Genomic DNA, 16,687 nt, shown 5'->3' on the forward strand with positions numbered 1-16,687 from the left:
CCCAAGTTCAATAAAAGATGTGGATTTGATTTCTAATATTCCAACATGTTCCTTTTATGTCCTGTGAGAAAATCTGTGATACTAAAACCAGTTAGAGAATAGAAAGTTGGCGAGCTGGTGATCACATTATCATCAAGCTGAGATACAACATCATGAATTGGAATATACTTCTATTGCTTCGATGTTCCTGCCTTCATCCAGATCTTTGGACATGACATCTTTGTGAAATGAGCCACCAGATGAACAAATACATTGTGTCTCGAGCAGCCACAACAATGGAGGAAGCATGACTCTTTATACAATGCAAAATCATACATGTGTCAGCTTCCTCGTGTCGAGCTTCCAGCTCTTTTGTATTGACAAGAAGAGAAGATGCTTTAACCTGCTCTTCATCAGTGACCCACCTGATACAATAATGACTGTAGAATGAGCTGTTCAGACAGAAAATTCGCCAGGTCAGATTTATTTTCTTTCATAGCCATAAAGTTGTCCCAGTTTTTTTTTTGGGGGGGGGAAGAAACACTCCTGTCTTGTATTTCTCTTCTCACTGGTGCTACGTTATTGGCTCTTCTCTTCCTGATACCTTCTTTGATTGACATGGCATAGTAACTATCAAACACAACGTCTATGCGACAGAATACATTTCAAGTTTGAAATATAGAAGCAACAAACACAACAAAGTATTTGCTTTAGGAGCCTTTACGAATGAAAATATGTGAATTTGGCCGTTAATTATCAATGTAGGCTGCTGCGGCAAGTCTGCTGGATCAAGGCTTGTAGGACAAGGTGTTTCACCAATCACAGTATCTATCACAATTGACTACTGTCCCGTCAGTAGATCACCATTAGCTTCTGCAAGTGCAGGAGGTGCTGAAGTCAACTCATGCTTCAGTATGTCCTTAAGATTGTAATTTCTTCTAGCATTTATGGCAGTGATGAGGTGTTGTAAGAACTTCCTGTCTGCTAAGATTAGTAAAGGTCAGATACATGTTCCTTACTAAAGTATTTCTGAAAGGAACTTTAGGACCAGGCAAACGCCTCTCCTCAACAAATTTAACAAGCTCTTCCTGACTCTTCTGTTGAGCAATAATACGGTTGTCTTCAATCTGCTGTGTGACGTTCTCCTTTGTTGCAATATTTTGCAGATGTTCAGGTGGGCTTTCAGCAAATAATTTGGATGTTTGGAGGGTTTATATCAGATTTTCTTCATCTTTAAGGTCTAGTTTCTGCCTGGCTTTGTTGCATTCATTGTGAATGAAGGAATATCATATATACACTTTGTCTCACTAGCCAAATGACTTCGCAGGTTGTATGAAAGAGTTCATCGGCTGAGAACTGATGATATCTTGATGATCCCAACAATTCCACCACATTTCTTGCCTATTCCATTCATCCACTCCTGGCTGTGGTCTGAATCTACTTGGTTGAAGTCGTCAGAATTGGATCACCTACTGATCTTTCAGTTGCAATGAAGAACTCTGGTAAACTTGAAACTAGTGACAGTGTTAGCGTAAATGTTACTGAAGAACACAATCTAGTGTCAAGCACAGACCCAACATTGTGGAAAGCTGATGAACAAATTCGTTGCTATGTAGCTAGCTGTCCATCGCGCCAAACAGAATTTGGAAATGGATTTCAATAAGTCTAACAGGGGGACACGCTGATAATGATAGGTACATTTGTAAAGATATCTTTATCCGAAATTTGACTAAAGGAGATAAACAAATGAGACATTAACTGCTTTACCTAGGAACAAAGGGCTGTGCTTTTCGTATTCCATGTTTGTTGTTTAGTGAGTTAAAAACTGAAAAATCTTTTATACTTTTGAGATTGGTGGTTGAAAAAATGCCTCAAAAAGGATGAATGCACCTCAATACAAAGCAAGTGTGACGAACTTTTAACTGTAGAATTTAAAATCACAGCTGTACTCTCAGTTTATGGAGTAGTTAGAGGAGGAAGTTGAAGAATATTTTATGAGTTGTTGCAACCGTTAAGTTTATAGCACTGGAGTAACTCAATTTGTCTTGAGCACCTTTCTGAGTTCGACCCGACTATAACATAACATCTGAGAACATACAGTAACGTGCATTCTGGAAAAACATCGTATCTTTCTAAAATTATATATGAAGAACTAATTATCTTAATGAGTGATTATGTTCTTAAAGAAATTATGGAATGGTTGAAACAAGCCAAGTATTTTAGTGTTGTTGTTGATTCTACACCTGATTTGTGTCATGTAGACAAGTTTACAACTATAATGCATTATGTGAATACTAGTAGAATTACAGTTGAACGTTTTATTTGCTTCTTACCAAATCTGGTACATCAATCAGAAGATATCATAAGTGCAATTTTGAATATATGAAGAAATACGACATAGATATTTCTAAGTATAGAAGTCAGGCATATGGGAATGCTTCAAATATATCTCCAACATACTCGGGAGCCAAACAGAAAGTCAGCAACTTTACTCTCTAGGTGACTAAGTTTCATGCGCTACACATTCCCTAAATGTAGTGAGTTCATGTGTTGCTGAGAGTCGCATAAATGCGATACATTTTTTTGGACTGCTTCAATAAATCATGGCTTCTATGCAATAGAAAATTCTTAGTCAAAGCTGAAAACTGGATCTTCAGAGGCTAAGTAAAACCATGACGGTCTTCCCGTCATGATGCATGTCATACTTAGCAAGACGATTGATCAGGAACTATAGAATCAATAGAGTTAATTTCCAACAAAGAAATGTGAAAGTACTAAGCACGAAACGAGATCGAATCGTTAATGAAGGATCTCAGAACATCTCTCAGATCTCAGAAACAGCACTTATTTAATTTTTTGATAACTATGCTAAAGATTTCAAATGGAATACTACAGTTCAGGCTGTAAATCTTGATTCTGAATATAGCTTATATAGTTTGCTGTCAGATTTTTAAACTTTTTAAAGATGAGACTTTTTCGATTTGAAAAATTGGCTAAATGTACATCAGATATTTTCGATGAAAGGAGAAGACAAAAACATCCACCGTTGAATGGTGATACCGTCACCGAAATGATACAACTGAAGACGTTCAGAAAATTTCAGATTTAATACATTTAATGTAATCCTGGGCACTCTATTTAGTTCTCCTATTTGACGTAATGTTCGCTACTAGAAACATCATGATAAATTTGGTTTCTTAGAACGTGTAGTTACTTTAGATGTAAGTTTCAGCTGCTGTAGAGAAGCTTAAATCCCTGAATAAAGATGATATTGACTTCACCTTGTGCTATGAGTGTTTGCATCTGAAATCTCATCTGCAATTTCTAATGACAGACGATGAGAAAGCTACAAATTTGTCATAACTATATTAACTTCTCCATGGAGAGGATCTTTTGGAAATGTATCCAAGTGGAAGATATAACTCTCTTGATGGTAGTAAGTACACTGGCTCAGGAAAACGATCCTTCTAAATTTTGAGGCTTCTAAAGACATATCTGAGGTCATTGGTGGATATGAAACTGTTTTCAACTTGGAATTCCTCAACATTCAAGAAAAGGTAATGCAAGAAATGGAATTCAATGCTCTGATAAATGACTTCGCTTGCTGTATAGCAAGAGAGATGGTCTTCTCTGAAAAGGTACGTAAAAGTTAAAACGTAATTTATATAAGTTGTGTTCCGTCTTTTTACATTTTTGTATGATGATATATACCTAATACTTAAATAATATTGTATGCTGTTAATAGTAGAAATAAAAGTTGTCTGGAAATCAAGGTGAATATAAAAATGTAATTTATGTCCTATGGGTTTATCACACGTTTCGTATGTAGCTATCATTTAATTAATATTACATGCCGTTAATAGTAAAACTAGTAATACAGAACGTAATGATTTTTTTAGTCTTCATAAACAGTATGAGAGATTTAAGCTTGTTTGGACTAGGGGCAGTAAAGAGTTTGCACTGCCGCAAAACTGGCGTTTGGTACTTCCAGAACACCGTGTGAACAGTCATTTCCAATATTTGCGTGCGTGCTTGCACAACATAAATGTTACATGTTACATCGGTAAAAGGCGAACTTAATTCTACGAAGTCAGATCAAGTTCATATCACTCAGTCAGATCAAGTAATTCATATCATTTTATTTGAAAGAAAGATATCAAGATTGAATAACTCATCAGTAATATACAAAGTAAAACCTTATACTGCAGCTACTTTGCAACGTAGGAGCAAAGTCTCTTAACACAATTGTACTTTTGTGGCATAAGTTTCAAAATAATCTGTTTATAGAAGTACGTCTTTTAGAACTATAGACATCTGGGAATATAGCCATTTGAAAGCAACTGAAATGACTTCATCTTCGGTATTAAAACTTTGGCCGGTCAAGAATTTCTTCCTCGGCTAAAAACATGATAGTCTGAAGGCGCCAGATCATTACTATGGTACGTACTTGAGCGCCTCTCACATAAAGTTTTGAAGTTTCTCACGAACAAAAGCACCTAAATGGTAGTTTGCGTTTTCATGAAAGAATTTGAAATTTACAGCATTAATGTTACGATATTTGTAACAAAACACATGACACAATTTTGCCAAATGATGTTCCATACTATGTAGCATCCACAGTTTCTCTTTGTGTTAGAAAATCCACCAGTAAAGCCTACTTGCATGTCCCAGAATAGTCAGAAGCACTTTGTTTTATACATTAAGTAGCTTGAATTTCTCAAATGGGGAGTTGGTATGTTTTCATTCTATCGATACATATTTAGTTTCAGTAGTGAAGTAGAACGCCTTGAACTCGTCACCCGTAACGATACCTTAAGTGGACTCAGGATTGGTGGACAAAAGTGAAAGTCGGGCAAGGATTGTCAGAAATTGTAAGGGGTTTTGTACACATGCACTCAATTGGGAAAAAAGTATGTAACATACATCCTGTTCTTATTATTGTATTGATGGATTTGAAAATAAGTTTAATATTCAGATTAATTGGTTACAAATTAACTTGGTGTTGTGTTTAAAATGTCATTACGATGTAAGTATGGAGTGAAATAAAAAAGCAGTACAGAGCAGTAGATGGAATGGATGAGTTTTCTCACTCATTTAATTTGTTACAAAGTAGTTGATCAATACTCACTCTTCGAGATCTCAGTTTGGTACGAAACATTGTACCCTATGAAATGTTAAACATGTTCGACATTGTTCGAAGATAGACTCGCCGGTCATTAAGAATTGCCTTTTCAATGGCCGTGGCATTTCTCCGCTTGATGCTGTTACTGGATGCTCAGAACATGGCAAATCTGCAAAGTTCATTTCTCTTTAAAAAACTTCCACTTGCAAATATTGTTGTGAAAAATTGTCTTCCCCATACACGCCACCATTTATCGCTGAATTTCACTCGGGTTTGGCTGTTTTGTCCACAGAAAATGAACTACACCTTTGTTCATAGTTAGACGTCTACAATACACACCCAATCTTTTCTCAGTAGTTAGCGTTTCTGCTGCTAGAGATACATCTGATCAAACAACTGCTTACTACAGTGTGAACTTCAAAAATGTTGTGCACTACCTATTGATTTACCCTTGTATTTGTATTTTAATAGTACAATGAGTCATACTTTTTATTGTACGTAATGAAACGAAATTAGTACATACTATTATAAGGTATTGATAATGTATACTAAACTTCTTTTAGGTATACATTAACTTGATCTTAGGCAGTACGTCCGAAAAGTTAAATCGCAAGATGTCAAAATCTCCTTAACATGGTTCCTTAATTTTAAGAGACATGCCTTGGACTAGTTGACACTAATCTGGAAATACCTTCACAGACAACATTCAAACTGTGCAAATTCTTATTTTTGGTACAATCAAACTCTCTGTCATGTGTCGCTATTTTGATTTTTAAAAAATGGGAGTGGTGCCTTGGACCACGGCAATACATTCCTTTCAAATACATCCAAAGACCTATCTATATACTTCACAATATTCAATATACCATAAATTGTAATATAGATGAGGTAGATTACCAAGTTTGGTTTTTGATAACTCACAAATTTAACGGATAGGACAAAATACACCTACCAAACTTTGAGAAGGGTGCATCAACGTACCCATATCCTATGAAAGTGAATGAATCAATTTGTCAATTCATATGATATGTTGTAATAAAGCCGCAACTTAGAGGACAAATTAGAACAATAAACGTTTACGTAGAAATCACACATGTATGATTTTTTTTTTTTTGTACTTATGGAAGGCGAGAGAGTGGACCGCACAAGTTTAGGTATGGTACATAGGTTTATAGAGGGTGGTCCAAAAGTAGGTAAACAATCCCGTACTGATCACTTATGATATTTTATATCTTTACTTACTGTTATCAATACATGTATTGACTTAGTTTCTTTATTATTTGTTTATTAATTTCTTTTCACTGCTAGCTTGTTTGAAACAGATCGGAGCAAGTAAACTCATTATCTTAATAAATAAAAAAGTCATATTTCATAAATGAAGAACTGTATACCTACTTTTGTGCCACCCTGTACATTGGTCTCATCGAACGACTTACAATTTATATCCTGAATATTTCTCAATATTTGAGGGGAGGCTAATGGAGTATCATCAAATTTTGAGGGAGGTGCACCATGATACTTGGTTCCTGTAAAAGATTGACCCATGTAACTATCCATAGGATCATATTATACAATGAAGCCTCATTTTAGAGAATAAATTAGGACAAAAATAACCTAAATTTTACTTTTTGGTTCTCTTTTACCCATAGAAGGGAACTGAGTGAATCACCCAATTATTCAGGAGTGGGCTTTGTATCCTTGAATGTCCTATACAACCCTGCATCTTTTTTTTTTTTTTTTTTTTTTTGCAATTTCTCAAATTAAAGAGGTGCTCCCATAGTCTCTACCTAAAATTGAGAGGTGAAACAACGTACCCACCATAACACATTTTTAGATAGTTGGCCCTGGGTATCCTCGGATTGCTCCTGAGTCAGGAACTCTAGCAAATTTTTGCTGACGCCCTCTTGTAGTGTTATATTACTACCTTCCGTTATAGTACCATAATACAATGTGATGTGACACATTTCCTTATTTGAATCAACAACGTAAATTATCAGAACTTCTTTTAAGAGAAGTATGAAGTAAGGGATATAATGCTACCTTAATAAGAATTCTATCCCTACGTATGTTTTGTTTAAACATCGATATACATAATGTGTGAATGTCCTCACTGCCGGTCTAGTGATTAGCGTGTGTGCCTTTGTGCTCGTGTTCCTGGGTTGAAATCCCGGTGTGAGAGCATAAAATTTAATTCACAATCATTCACCTTTCATTAATCATCTGTATGACTTTAAACTATAATTCCATTTCATTTCATGATATAGGGATTTTGCGTGAATCATAAAATAGGTAACAAATAATAGCTATGTGTAAGATGATACTTTTATGGCAGGGTTTAAATCTTCCATATTGACTCTTCCTTTAGAATATCTTCAAATGTTAGACAGATTTGATTATATATTGCAGTAAATTCTGACTATTGTATGTGAAATTTATAAATAAATCGGACAATTTGTTAGGGATATATATATATATATATATACAGGGTGGTTCAGTAATGTTGGACAGCCCTGAATAAATCGGAAACCAGAAGAGATATTAGCAAGAGTGTAGTGAATCCAGATACTTGTGGAAGAGGGACGTCTTTTGAGGTACAATACAATGTTACCAGGTCAACAGTGTTGCCAGCACAGTACAAAGTTGTATTTTTTAAAATAAAACATATAGAAGTTTATGCAATCAAAATAATTAGTACAGAATGGGAATACCAACAAGCGAAACCGCACCTGTCAATGTTGCCAAATAAGGAAGTTATAAGGCTTCAAAGATCAAGAATTTAAAGTGTCTGTAGAGCAAAACTAGCAAAAGGGCAAGAAAAACAATACTACGAAATGAAAAGGAGTAACTGAAAGAGTAAACCAGAGAACGCACAACATCCAGTGAGTAACAGGGTTGCCACAGCAAAGGAGGAAAAAATTGGAAATTTTGCAGTTGCCATAGGAGGAAAACTGCCCATATGACGTAATGCTGGAAACACCATAGAAAGCCTATGTAAGATTTAAGAATCCTAATAGCGTTTGTTCGAAAGCGATATCTCTAACCGTTCCCGAGATACACCAAAGGTGTGCGGGGTTTGCAACACTGCATAATAATTCCCTCGCCCTCCAAACTACAGGAACGAATAATGAAAATGACTAGAGATGCAAAAAAGCCGGCTTTCGAATCGATGGTTTTTTTCACATAAAAAGCCGGCTTTTTTGGGAAAAAAACGAGAATTTTGGAAATTTTGGCTTTTTTCATTTTCATGATTTTTCTATCCAAATAGCTTTCTTATAGTATATTCTATAGTTAGATAAGAATTCCATGACCTAAATGCCATATTTAGCTCTGTAATTCACCATCAAGATGGATGGAGGACATGTTTTAAGAATTAAAGCTAACATGAAGAATGTTGTATACCACTATTTGAGGGCAATTTTACAGGCTATTTAACTTTATTTTAACTTTTGAGTTATAGACATTTTTTTCTTCTCTAGATCATTTTAGTTTGTCATCCGTGTTTCATTTCTAAGAGCTTAGTACTCTAGTTTCTAGCACAAAAGTTAAACTTACGTTTTTCTATATATCCATCAAAGCATACGTTTTTCAATATGTCCGTCAAACCGTACTTCCACATTTCTCTTATACTATAGTTGTGCAATGATTTAGCAATAATTTTCCGGATACAACCTTGAATACCAATTTATACAAATAATCAGTAGGATTTAGAAAAGTACTTTGGGAGGGGTTTCTCTGATTGTTTTGTTTTCTAAAAAGTCCCAATTTTATTTGGGAGGCATAACTAATATTTCGTTTCGTGTATATGTTAAGCAATAATTTTCCGGATACAACCTTGAAAATTATTTTATACTGAGAATCAGTGGCGAATTTAGAAAAGTATTTTGGGAGGGGTTTTCTTTCTACTAATGTTTAGTGTTTCTAAACATTCGAGATTTTTATTTGACGGGAGCTTAAAGTTTATGAGTAAAGGCATAACTAATAGATATATCGTTCGTTTTAGACATTCCGCAACTTTGGGGAACAGGCTCCAGTCCGGAAGACCGACCCCCTAACCTTCGCAAAACCGTCACTGCTGGTAATTAGTAATAATAACGATTTAAAAACAATAAGAAACGAAGTCGGCCAACTCCTACACTCCTAGTCGGCCAGTACACGCACTACTTCTACATTCACAGATGGAATGAAGGAAAGCTTTGTCAGAATGGTCGAATGCTGGGTTGAATCCCGGACTTCCCGATAGAAGCGCAAAAGCCAACCACTCAGTCATGTTTGTTGTGCAGTTGTATTTAGCTTAACTTAAATATATTCCGTAGCCCTTTTTTTGGGGGGGGGGTTCCGTAATATGTTGAATCCCTCTTGTTAAAAATTCAGAAAACTTGAGGACTGGGTAAACCGTGATGGTGGTCAAGGGCGCCCATGTTGTGGTTTCCAAGGAAGGGGGGCAAGTATAAGCAGTTTCAAAAATAGTTTCAAATTTTGCTGTAACTAATGTAAAAATTCTATTGGATTTTCGATATGCTGAAGTACATTTTCCTCCAGGGGGGCGAGCGCCCCCCCTTGCCCCCCTGATGGGCGTCTTTGATGGTGGTTATAAAAAAAGTTAACTGTAGAATTTCAAGAATATACAGAACCAAAAGTTCCAGATGTGCAGCCTTTAATTGTATGATATAAATCTAAGTATTTCTCTTATGTTTTATTTTAATTTTATTTTGTTTCAAAAAGAGGGTATGGAATATTTTGAAGTAAAAATACTACATAAAATTTTGCTAGTTATTTGTATATTTTTTAAAAGAAGTTTTTACTTTTAGGGTAGGCTCGTTTACACCAGCTTTTTTCAAATAACTGGCTGTTAGTATTTTCTTATTTCCCTTCCAAAATAGTGTGTTTTCTTGGCCCAAAGATGGCATTGTAATGCATTTTTTGTAAATAGTGCCAGTTTCCAACTTTCACCCCAAAGACAACCGTTAAGGAAGGGAGAAGGGGGAAGAAGTGTCTTCGACCAGGAAGAGGGTTCGTCGCGAGGCACAGAAGTGAGCAGAGATGAACAGTGCGCGAGTGTTTGTGTAGTGCGTAAAATTAACATTCAATATTCACATAAACAACATTACAATACAACAATTGCTTATCAAGAACAATCAGCATAAATGGTTTGGCACTCAAGTGCAATAGTGCAAGACAATGTGTTTTTATCACGTCAATTTCGTGTTTCAATTATAAACAATCGATCAAGTGAAACAATAGCTTCAAGTTATTTAACTTTATTAATCTAAATTTAATGTGCATATATTTCTTTAATTGACTTATATCTTTATTCAACTTATTATATATATGATAAATTACTATTGAAAACGAATGCCATCATTATTCAACTCGCGTATCCGTGGATGAACCTCCTATGGAAATACAGTTCCGTTTATAAAATAACAGTGGCTCTCCAACTATTGCGCATCAATCACACATACCAAACATAACAAAAACATTGGTCCTACCAGGGCCGGATACGCGAGTGGAGCTAGAACTAGTTAGTGTGTTGACAGTTTTAGTGGACAAATTAATTCAGTGCATTAAAAACAACAATATGGCGGCGTACGTGAGCGTCGGGTAGAACATTTCCCGCGCGTCGGTGTCAGTGCGGTGGTGCCACATCACATCCAGACAGAGAGAACAGGCCCAGGATTGCAGCAGCAGAGCAGTATCCAGGCAGCAGCTTTACAACCAAAGGTCAGTAAGTATTTATCTGGCTCATCCTGTATTTTCCTTGCTTGTTTAAATAAAATCAATTGAAATGAGTGAGACACAACGCCTGTTACGCCAACGCGCTGCGTACAAAGGGAAAATTTCGCGCATACAGACATTTATAAATGAATTTGATGAAGCTCAACAAAATGTGGAAGACATTAAAGCACGGGTGGAGCATCTGGACAGGGTGTGGTTAAAACTGCAAGAAATACAAGATGCCATTGAAATTGAACAAGAGGATGATACCGACAACACAGGGGTAGAAATCGAAAACTTGTATTTCGGTGTAAAGGCACAATTGCAAACTCTTCTGTCGAAACAAGAACTCAAGAATCAGTCTTCAGGTCATGACGCATCAAGAGCAAATACACACACACAAATAAAGTTGCCCGCGATTGAGATTCCTCACTTTGACGGGGATTACAAACAGTGGCTTCCCTATGAAGACACATTCAGATCACTTATACACAATAATAAAGACATTGCCGCTATTCAAAAACTGCAGTATTTGAGATCATCTTTCAAAGGAGAAGCGCTAAAATTGGTACAAAATCTGCCCATCACAGAAGCCAATTATACTGTAGCATGGAAATTACTGTCAGACAGGTACTCAAATAAACCACTAATAGCTGCATCGTACATTCATGAGATCCTTAACATTCGTCAGGTGCAAAAAGAAAATGCAGCAGAACTCAGGGAGTTTCTAAACACCGCGGCAAGCAACATGAACGCATTACAAGCGCTCAAAACAGATGGTCAGCTATTAGACATCATTCTTATTCAACACTTTGTGTCACGATTAGACAGTAGCAGTAGAAAAGCATGGGAGCTACACAAAACTGAAACAACATTTCCCACGCTTGACGAATTCCTGTAATTTTTGGAGAAAAGATGCCAAGGGTTGGAAACAATGAATGCGAACACAAGTGAAGTAAAGGGGGCAACAATACATCAATTGCAAACAAAGGGTGTTAAGGGCAATCATACAAAGGCGTATGTGTCCACAGTTTCTCGTGCATGCCAGTTTTGCAAGGAAGCTCATCCTATATTTGCATGCCAATCATTTATTAAAGCGAGTGACAAACAAAAGAATGAGTGCGTTCGCAAGAATAATCTCTGTATTAACTGTCTGCGGGAAAATCATCGAGCAAGCGAATGCAAATCAAGTTCGTGCAAAAAATGCGGCAAGAAGCATAATACATTGTTGCATTATAATAAACAATCAAGCGCGTCATCTTCTTCAGAGGGAAGAAAGGCAGAGAATAACAGAAGCAGCAACACGCCCAATGGATCCCAAGTGGAGCAAGATAATGTTCAGGGTTCATATTGCACACTTAAAGGGTTGCATACGTCACAGGTGTTACTCTCCACGGCCATGGTGAAGGTTAGGGACAGCAATGGACAGTGGATTAAATGTCGGGGACTACTGGACAGCGCATCCCAGAGCCACTTCATTTCGGAGACATTGGTCCAGAAGCATAGAAGCATAGAAGACACATGCCCATTCAAGGCATAAACGATGCTGCGTCAGAAGCACGGTTTTGTGTTGACATCGCACTACAGTCAATGGTGACGTCATACCAGGCAAACATCAGTTGTTCAATGTTGCTACGCATCACTGGAAATTTACCGGCGGAAAGAGTGGACTGCAAAAATTGGAAAATCCCGAAGAATATAGCACTGGCGGATCCCACTTTCAACGTTCCAGGGAAGATCGACTTGTTGTTGGGTGCGGAAGTATTCTTCAGGATACTCAAAGCGGAACGGAAGTTGCTGGGAAAATAGCTTCCGGTACTACAAGACACACAGCTGGGTTGGATCATCGCTGGAAGCATCCCATCAGGATGCCACAGTAACAGTCCAGTGACGTCATTCTTCACCAGGACCGAAAACAATCTTCACGATCAACTACGTCGTTTTTGGGAGCTGGAAGAAGTGTTCACTAACCCTCAGACCACCGAAGAGTCAGCATGTGAAACGCATTTCCAGAAAAATTTCGTGCGAGACGAGACAGGCAAATTTGTGGTTCGTTTGCCATTACGTGAAGACAGATCTGTACTTAGTGACTCATTTCAACAAGCGACAGTTAGACTACAACAACTGGAGCGGAAACTGAAGCGTCAACCAGAGCTACAAACGTCATATGTAAATTTTCTTGAGGAATACGAACAACTGGGACACATGAAAGAAATTCAAGAATCGCAGTTAAGACAAGAAAACAAAGGAGCAACCTTTTACCTACCACATCACGCCGTGTTCAAACCCAGTAGTACCACAACGAAGGTCCGCGTGGTGTTCGATGCGTCAGCCAAATCTACAAGTGGCAAGTCACTAAACGATATTCTCATGGTGGGGCCTACGTTGCAGCAAGATCTGTTCTCCATTGTATTGCGATTTCGTGCCCACCCTATAGCGTTTACGGCTGACGTAGAGAATATGTATCGCGCCATTAGAGTACATCCCGATGACACATCATTGCAACGTATTCTATGGAGAAGATCATCTGAAGAACCAATTCGAACATTCGAGCTTCAGACCGTAACCTATGGCATGGCTTCGTCATCATTCTTAGCTACAAGATGCTTGCAACAGCTGGCGGAAGAGAAATCACATCTGTTCCCTCAGGCATCGAAAATATTAAGGGAAGATTTTTTCATGAACGATCTCGCAAGCGGCGCGAGCAGCACAGAGAAAGCCTTAAGGTTACAAGCAGAACTCATTTCTTTGCTTCAGGGGGGAGGATTCAACTTACGAAAATGGTGTTCAAATAGTGCAGCTTTGTTGGAAGCCATTCCGCCAGAAAATCGAGAAATTGAATTTCCCGTCCAGTTTCAAGACGTGGAGGGCGTCAACACATTAGTTCTATCCTGGCATCGAGGCAAGGACAAATTTTTCATTAAACATCGGCCAGCAGACATCATTGAAAATTCAAGTAGCATCACCAAGCGACGGATGGCGTCTGTGGTAGCGACTATCTTTGATCCACTAGGCTTGATAAGCCCAGTAGTAATCACATACAAGTGTTTTCTGCAAAGATTGTGGTTAGACCAATCACATGGGATGATGAACTACCGCCAGAACTTCACGCAAGATGGCAACACTTGCAGCAGCAATTAGCATTCATTAAAGATATTCAAGTAGATCGTTTCGTTTTAGTGGAAGGAGAACCAATCAGTACTGAACTATGTGGGTTTGCGGACAGCAGCGAATCAGCTTATGGAGCATGTATCTACGTACGATCAACAAATCAAAATGGCCCGACAAAAACACAATTGCTGTGTGCGAAATCACGAGTAGCTTCGCTAAAGAAAATCAAATTAGCCCGTCTAGAATTGTGTGCAGCATTGGTACTCGCAACTTTGCTTCATAAAATTCTGCCTGTGCTACAGTTCAAGATAGACAACATTTATTTGTGGTCTGAATCCCAAATTGTGCTTGCTTGGTTATCGTCACCGTCCACAAGATGGAAACCGTTTGTTGCGAACAGAGTTGCTCAAATACAGGACATGACTCAAATCAGCGACTGGTTAACACTGCAGATCGGCAGACAACCCTGCGGATATGATCTCTCGTGGTGTCGAACCTGCTTCCATTCAAGACCGAAAGATCTGGTGGGAGGGGCCTCCATGGTTGTCACAGCCCAAGGACTCATGGCCTTCTTCAAGAAAGAAATCCAGCATTCAAGACATTCCCGAAGCAAGAGAAAAAACAGTTGTAGCTTTGACTACACAAGAGCCTCAGGATGACGTCATCAGCAAGTTTTCCGGACTAACGAAGCTAGTACGAGTGATAGCTTACTGTCGCCGTTTCATGCACAATGCAAGAAGAGGAAGCGAGCGAAAACAGGCAGTCTATCAACGAGTGAACTAAACAATTCGCTGCAGCTGTGTATCAGATTAGTGCAACAAAAGGAGTATAAACAAGAAATCAAGGATATCAGTGCAGGTCGTCAAATCTCAGCACGTAGCCCTCTAAAAAATTTGTGCCCTCTACTGGATAAGAACCAAGTGCTACGAGTGGGTGGAAGGTTAGAGAACAGTAATCTTCCCTATGAAGGAAAGCATCCAGCCATTATTCCTTCAAATTCGCATCTGGCAACACTGATTTTGGAAAATGAGCATAAAAGGCATCTTCACGCTGGGTTACAATTATTAGTATTCTATGTGCGTCAACGATACTGGATCCCTAAGTGTCGTCAATTAGCAAAGAAAATTATCCATCATTGTGTGACATGTGTTCGTCTCAAGGCATCACCTATAACTCAACAAATGGGACAATTGCCATCTCATAGAGTACGGCCAGCACCAGCGTTTATAAATTGTGCGGTCGATTATGCAGGGCCAATAAACATCAAATCAACTGTCAGAAGCAAATCGCTCAAAAAATGTTATATAGCAGTATTTGCTTGTATGTCTACAAGAGCCATACATTTGGAAGCGGTCAGTGATCTCACAACCTTATCTTTCCTTGCAGCCATGAGAAGATTCATAGCAAGAAGAGGCAAATGCTGTAATATTTACAGCGATAATAGCAAAACATTTGTAGGTGCAAATAATGCGCTTAAAGAATTATACAAGATGTTACGAGAAGATACATTTCGTAAAGGGGTGGAGGAGTTCACATCTTCGGAAGGCATACAATGGCATTTCATCCCGGCGCAATCTCCGCACTTCAGGGGATTGTGGGAGGCAGGAGTGAAATCTATGAAGCATCATCTCGTCAGAACTACGAAGGGCGCGACATTGACCTTCGAAGAACTTTGTACGCTCTTAGCGCAAATTGAGGCGTGTCTCAACTCTCGTCCTATAACAAAAAGAACGACGACCCTAGCGATACAGATATTTTACCCCTGGTCATTTCCTAATAGGCCAACCTCTCACCTCTATCCCTGAGCCAGACATGGCAGCTCACACAAAAATACTTTCAAGTGATCTGGAAGCGGTGGTCGAAGGAATACCTGAACGGACTCCAGGAGAGAAACAAGTGGTATTTCCAAAAGAACAATATAAACCCAGGTACTATCGTGTTGTTGAAGGAAGCAAGCACTCCTCCTTTGTCATGGCGCTTAGGTGTAATTGAAGAAGTGCATCTGGGTAAAGACTCGCTAGTGAGAGTTGTTACTGTACGAACTGCAAGCGGCATTTACAAACGTGCAGTGAATAAACTGGTTCCATTACCTTCCCCAGTTTCTTCCCATCAGTGACAATTATGTGTGAAGTGTCTCATTGTTTGTTGGTCGTTATCCGACCAAGAGGGGGGAGTATGTTAGTATTTTCTTATTTCCCTTCCAAAATAGTGTGTTTTCTTGGCCCAAAGATGGCATTGTAATGCACTTTTTGTAAATAGTACCAGTTTCCAACTTTCACCCCAAAGACAACCGTTAAGGGAGGGAGAAGGGGGAAGAAGTGTCTTCGACCAGGAAGAGGGTTCGTCGCGAGGCACAGAAGTGAGCAGAGATGAACAGTGCGCGAGTGTTTGTGTAGTGCGTAAAATTAACATTCAATATTCACATAAACAACATTACAATACAACAATTGCTTATCAAGAACAATCAGCATAAATGGTTTGGCACTCAAGTGCAATAGTGCAAGACAATGTATTTTTATCACGTCAATTTCGTGTTTCAATTATAAACAATCGATCAAGTGAAACAATAGCTTCAAGTTATTTAACTTTATTAATCTAAATTTAATGTGCATATATTTCTTTAATTGACTTATATCTTTATTCAACTTATTATACGAGGGCTATCCAGAAAGTAGATTACGTTTTGGAATAAAAAATCAACAAAGTATAGGAAACAAATTTTATTATATACAGATGAAAGCCACACACAAATACTACTTT

The 16,687-nt window shown here is 38.1% G+C and overlaps 2 protein-coding genes across 2 annotated transcripts; both read left to right on the forward strand.

Moving 5' to 3' along the window:
- The first annotated feature begins 10,886 nt into the window (after positions 1-10,886).
- On the forward strand, positions 10,887-11,717 carry LOC145682042 (uncharacterized). The gene has a single exon (XM_081753641.1). It carries the CDS (start codon positions 10,887-10,889, stop codon positions 11,715-11,717), a length of 831 nt encoding a protein of 276 aa, XP_081609767.1.
- A 1,304-nt stretch (positions 11,718-13,021) lies between these two features.
- On the forward strand, positions 13,022-13,957 carry LOC145682043 (uncharacterized). The gene has a single exon (XM_081753642.1). It carries the CDS (start codon positions 13,022-13,024, stop codon positions 13,955-13,957), a length of 936 nt encoding a protein of 311 aa, XP_081609768.1.
- The last annotated feature ends 2,730 nt before the right edge of the window (positions 13,958-16,687 follow it).

The sequence above is a fragment of the Thermobia domestica genome, chromosome 3 (assembly GCF_964235325.1).
Source record: "Thermobia domestica chromosome 3, izTheDome1.hap1.1, whole genome shotgun sequence".
Lineage (NCBI taxonomy): Eukaryota > Metazoa > Arthropoda > Insecta > Zygentoma > Lepismatidae > Thermobia > Thermobia domestica.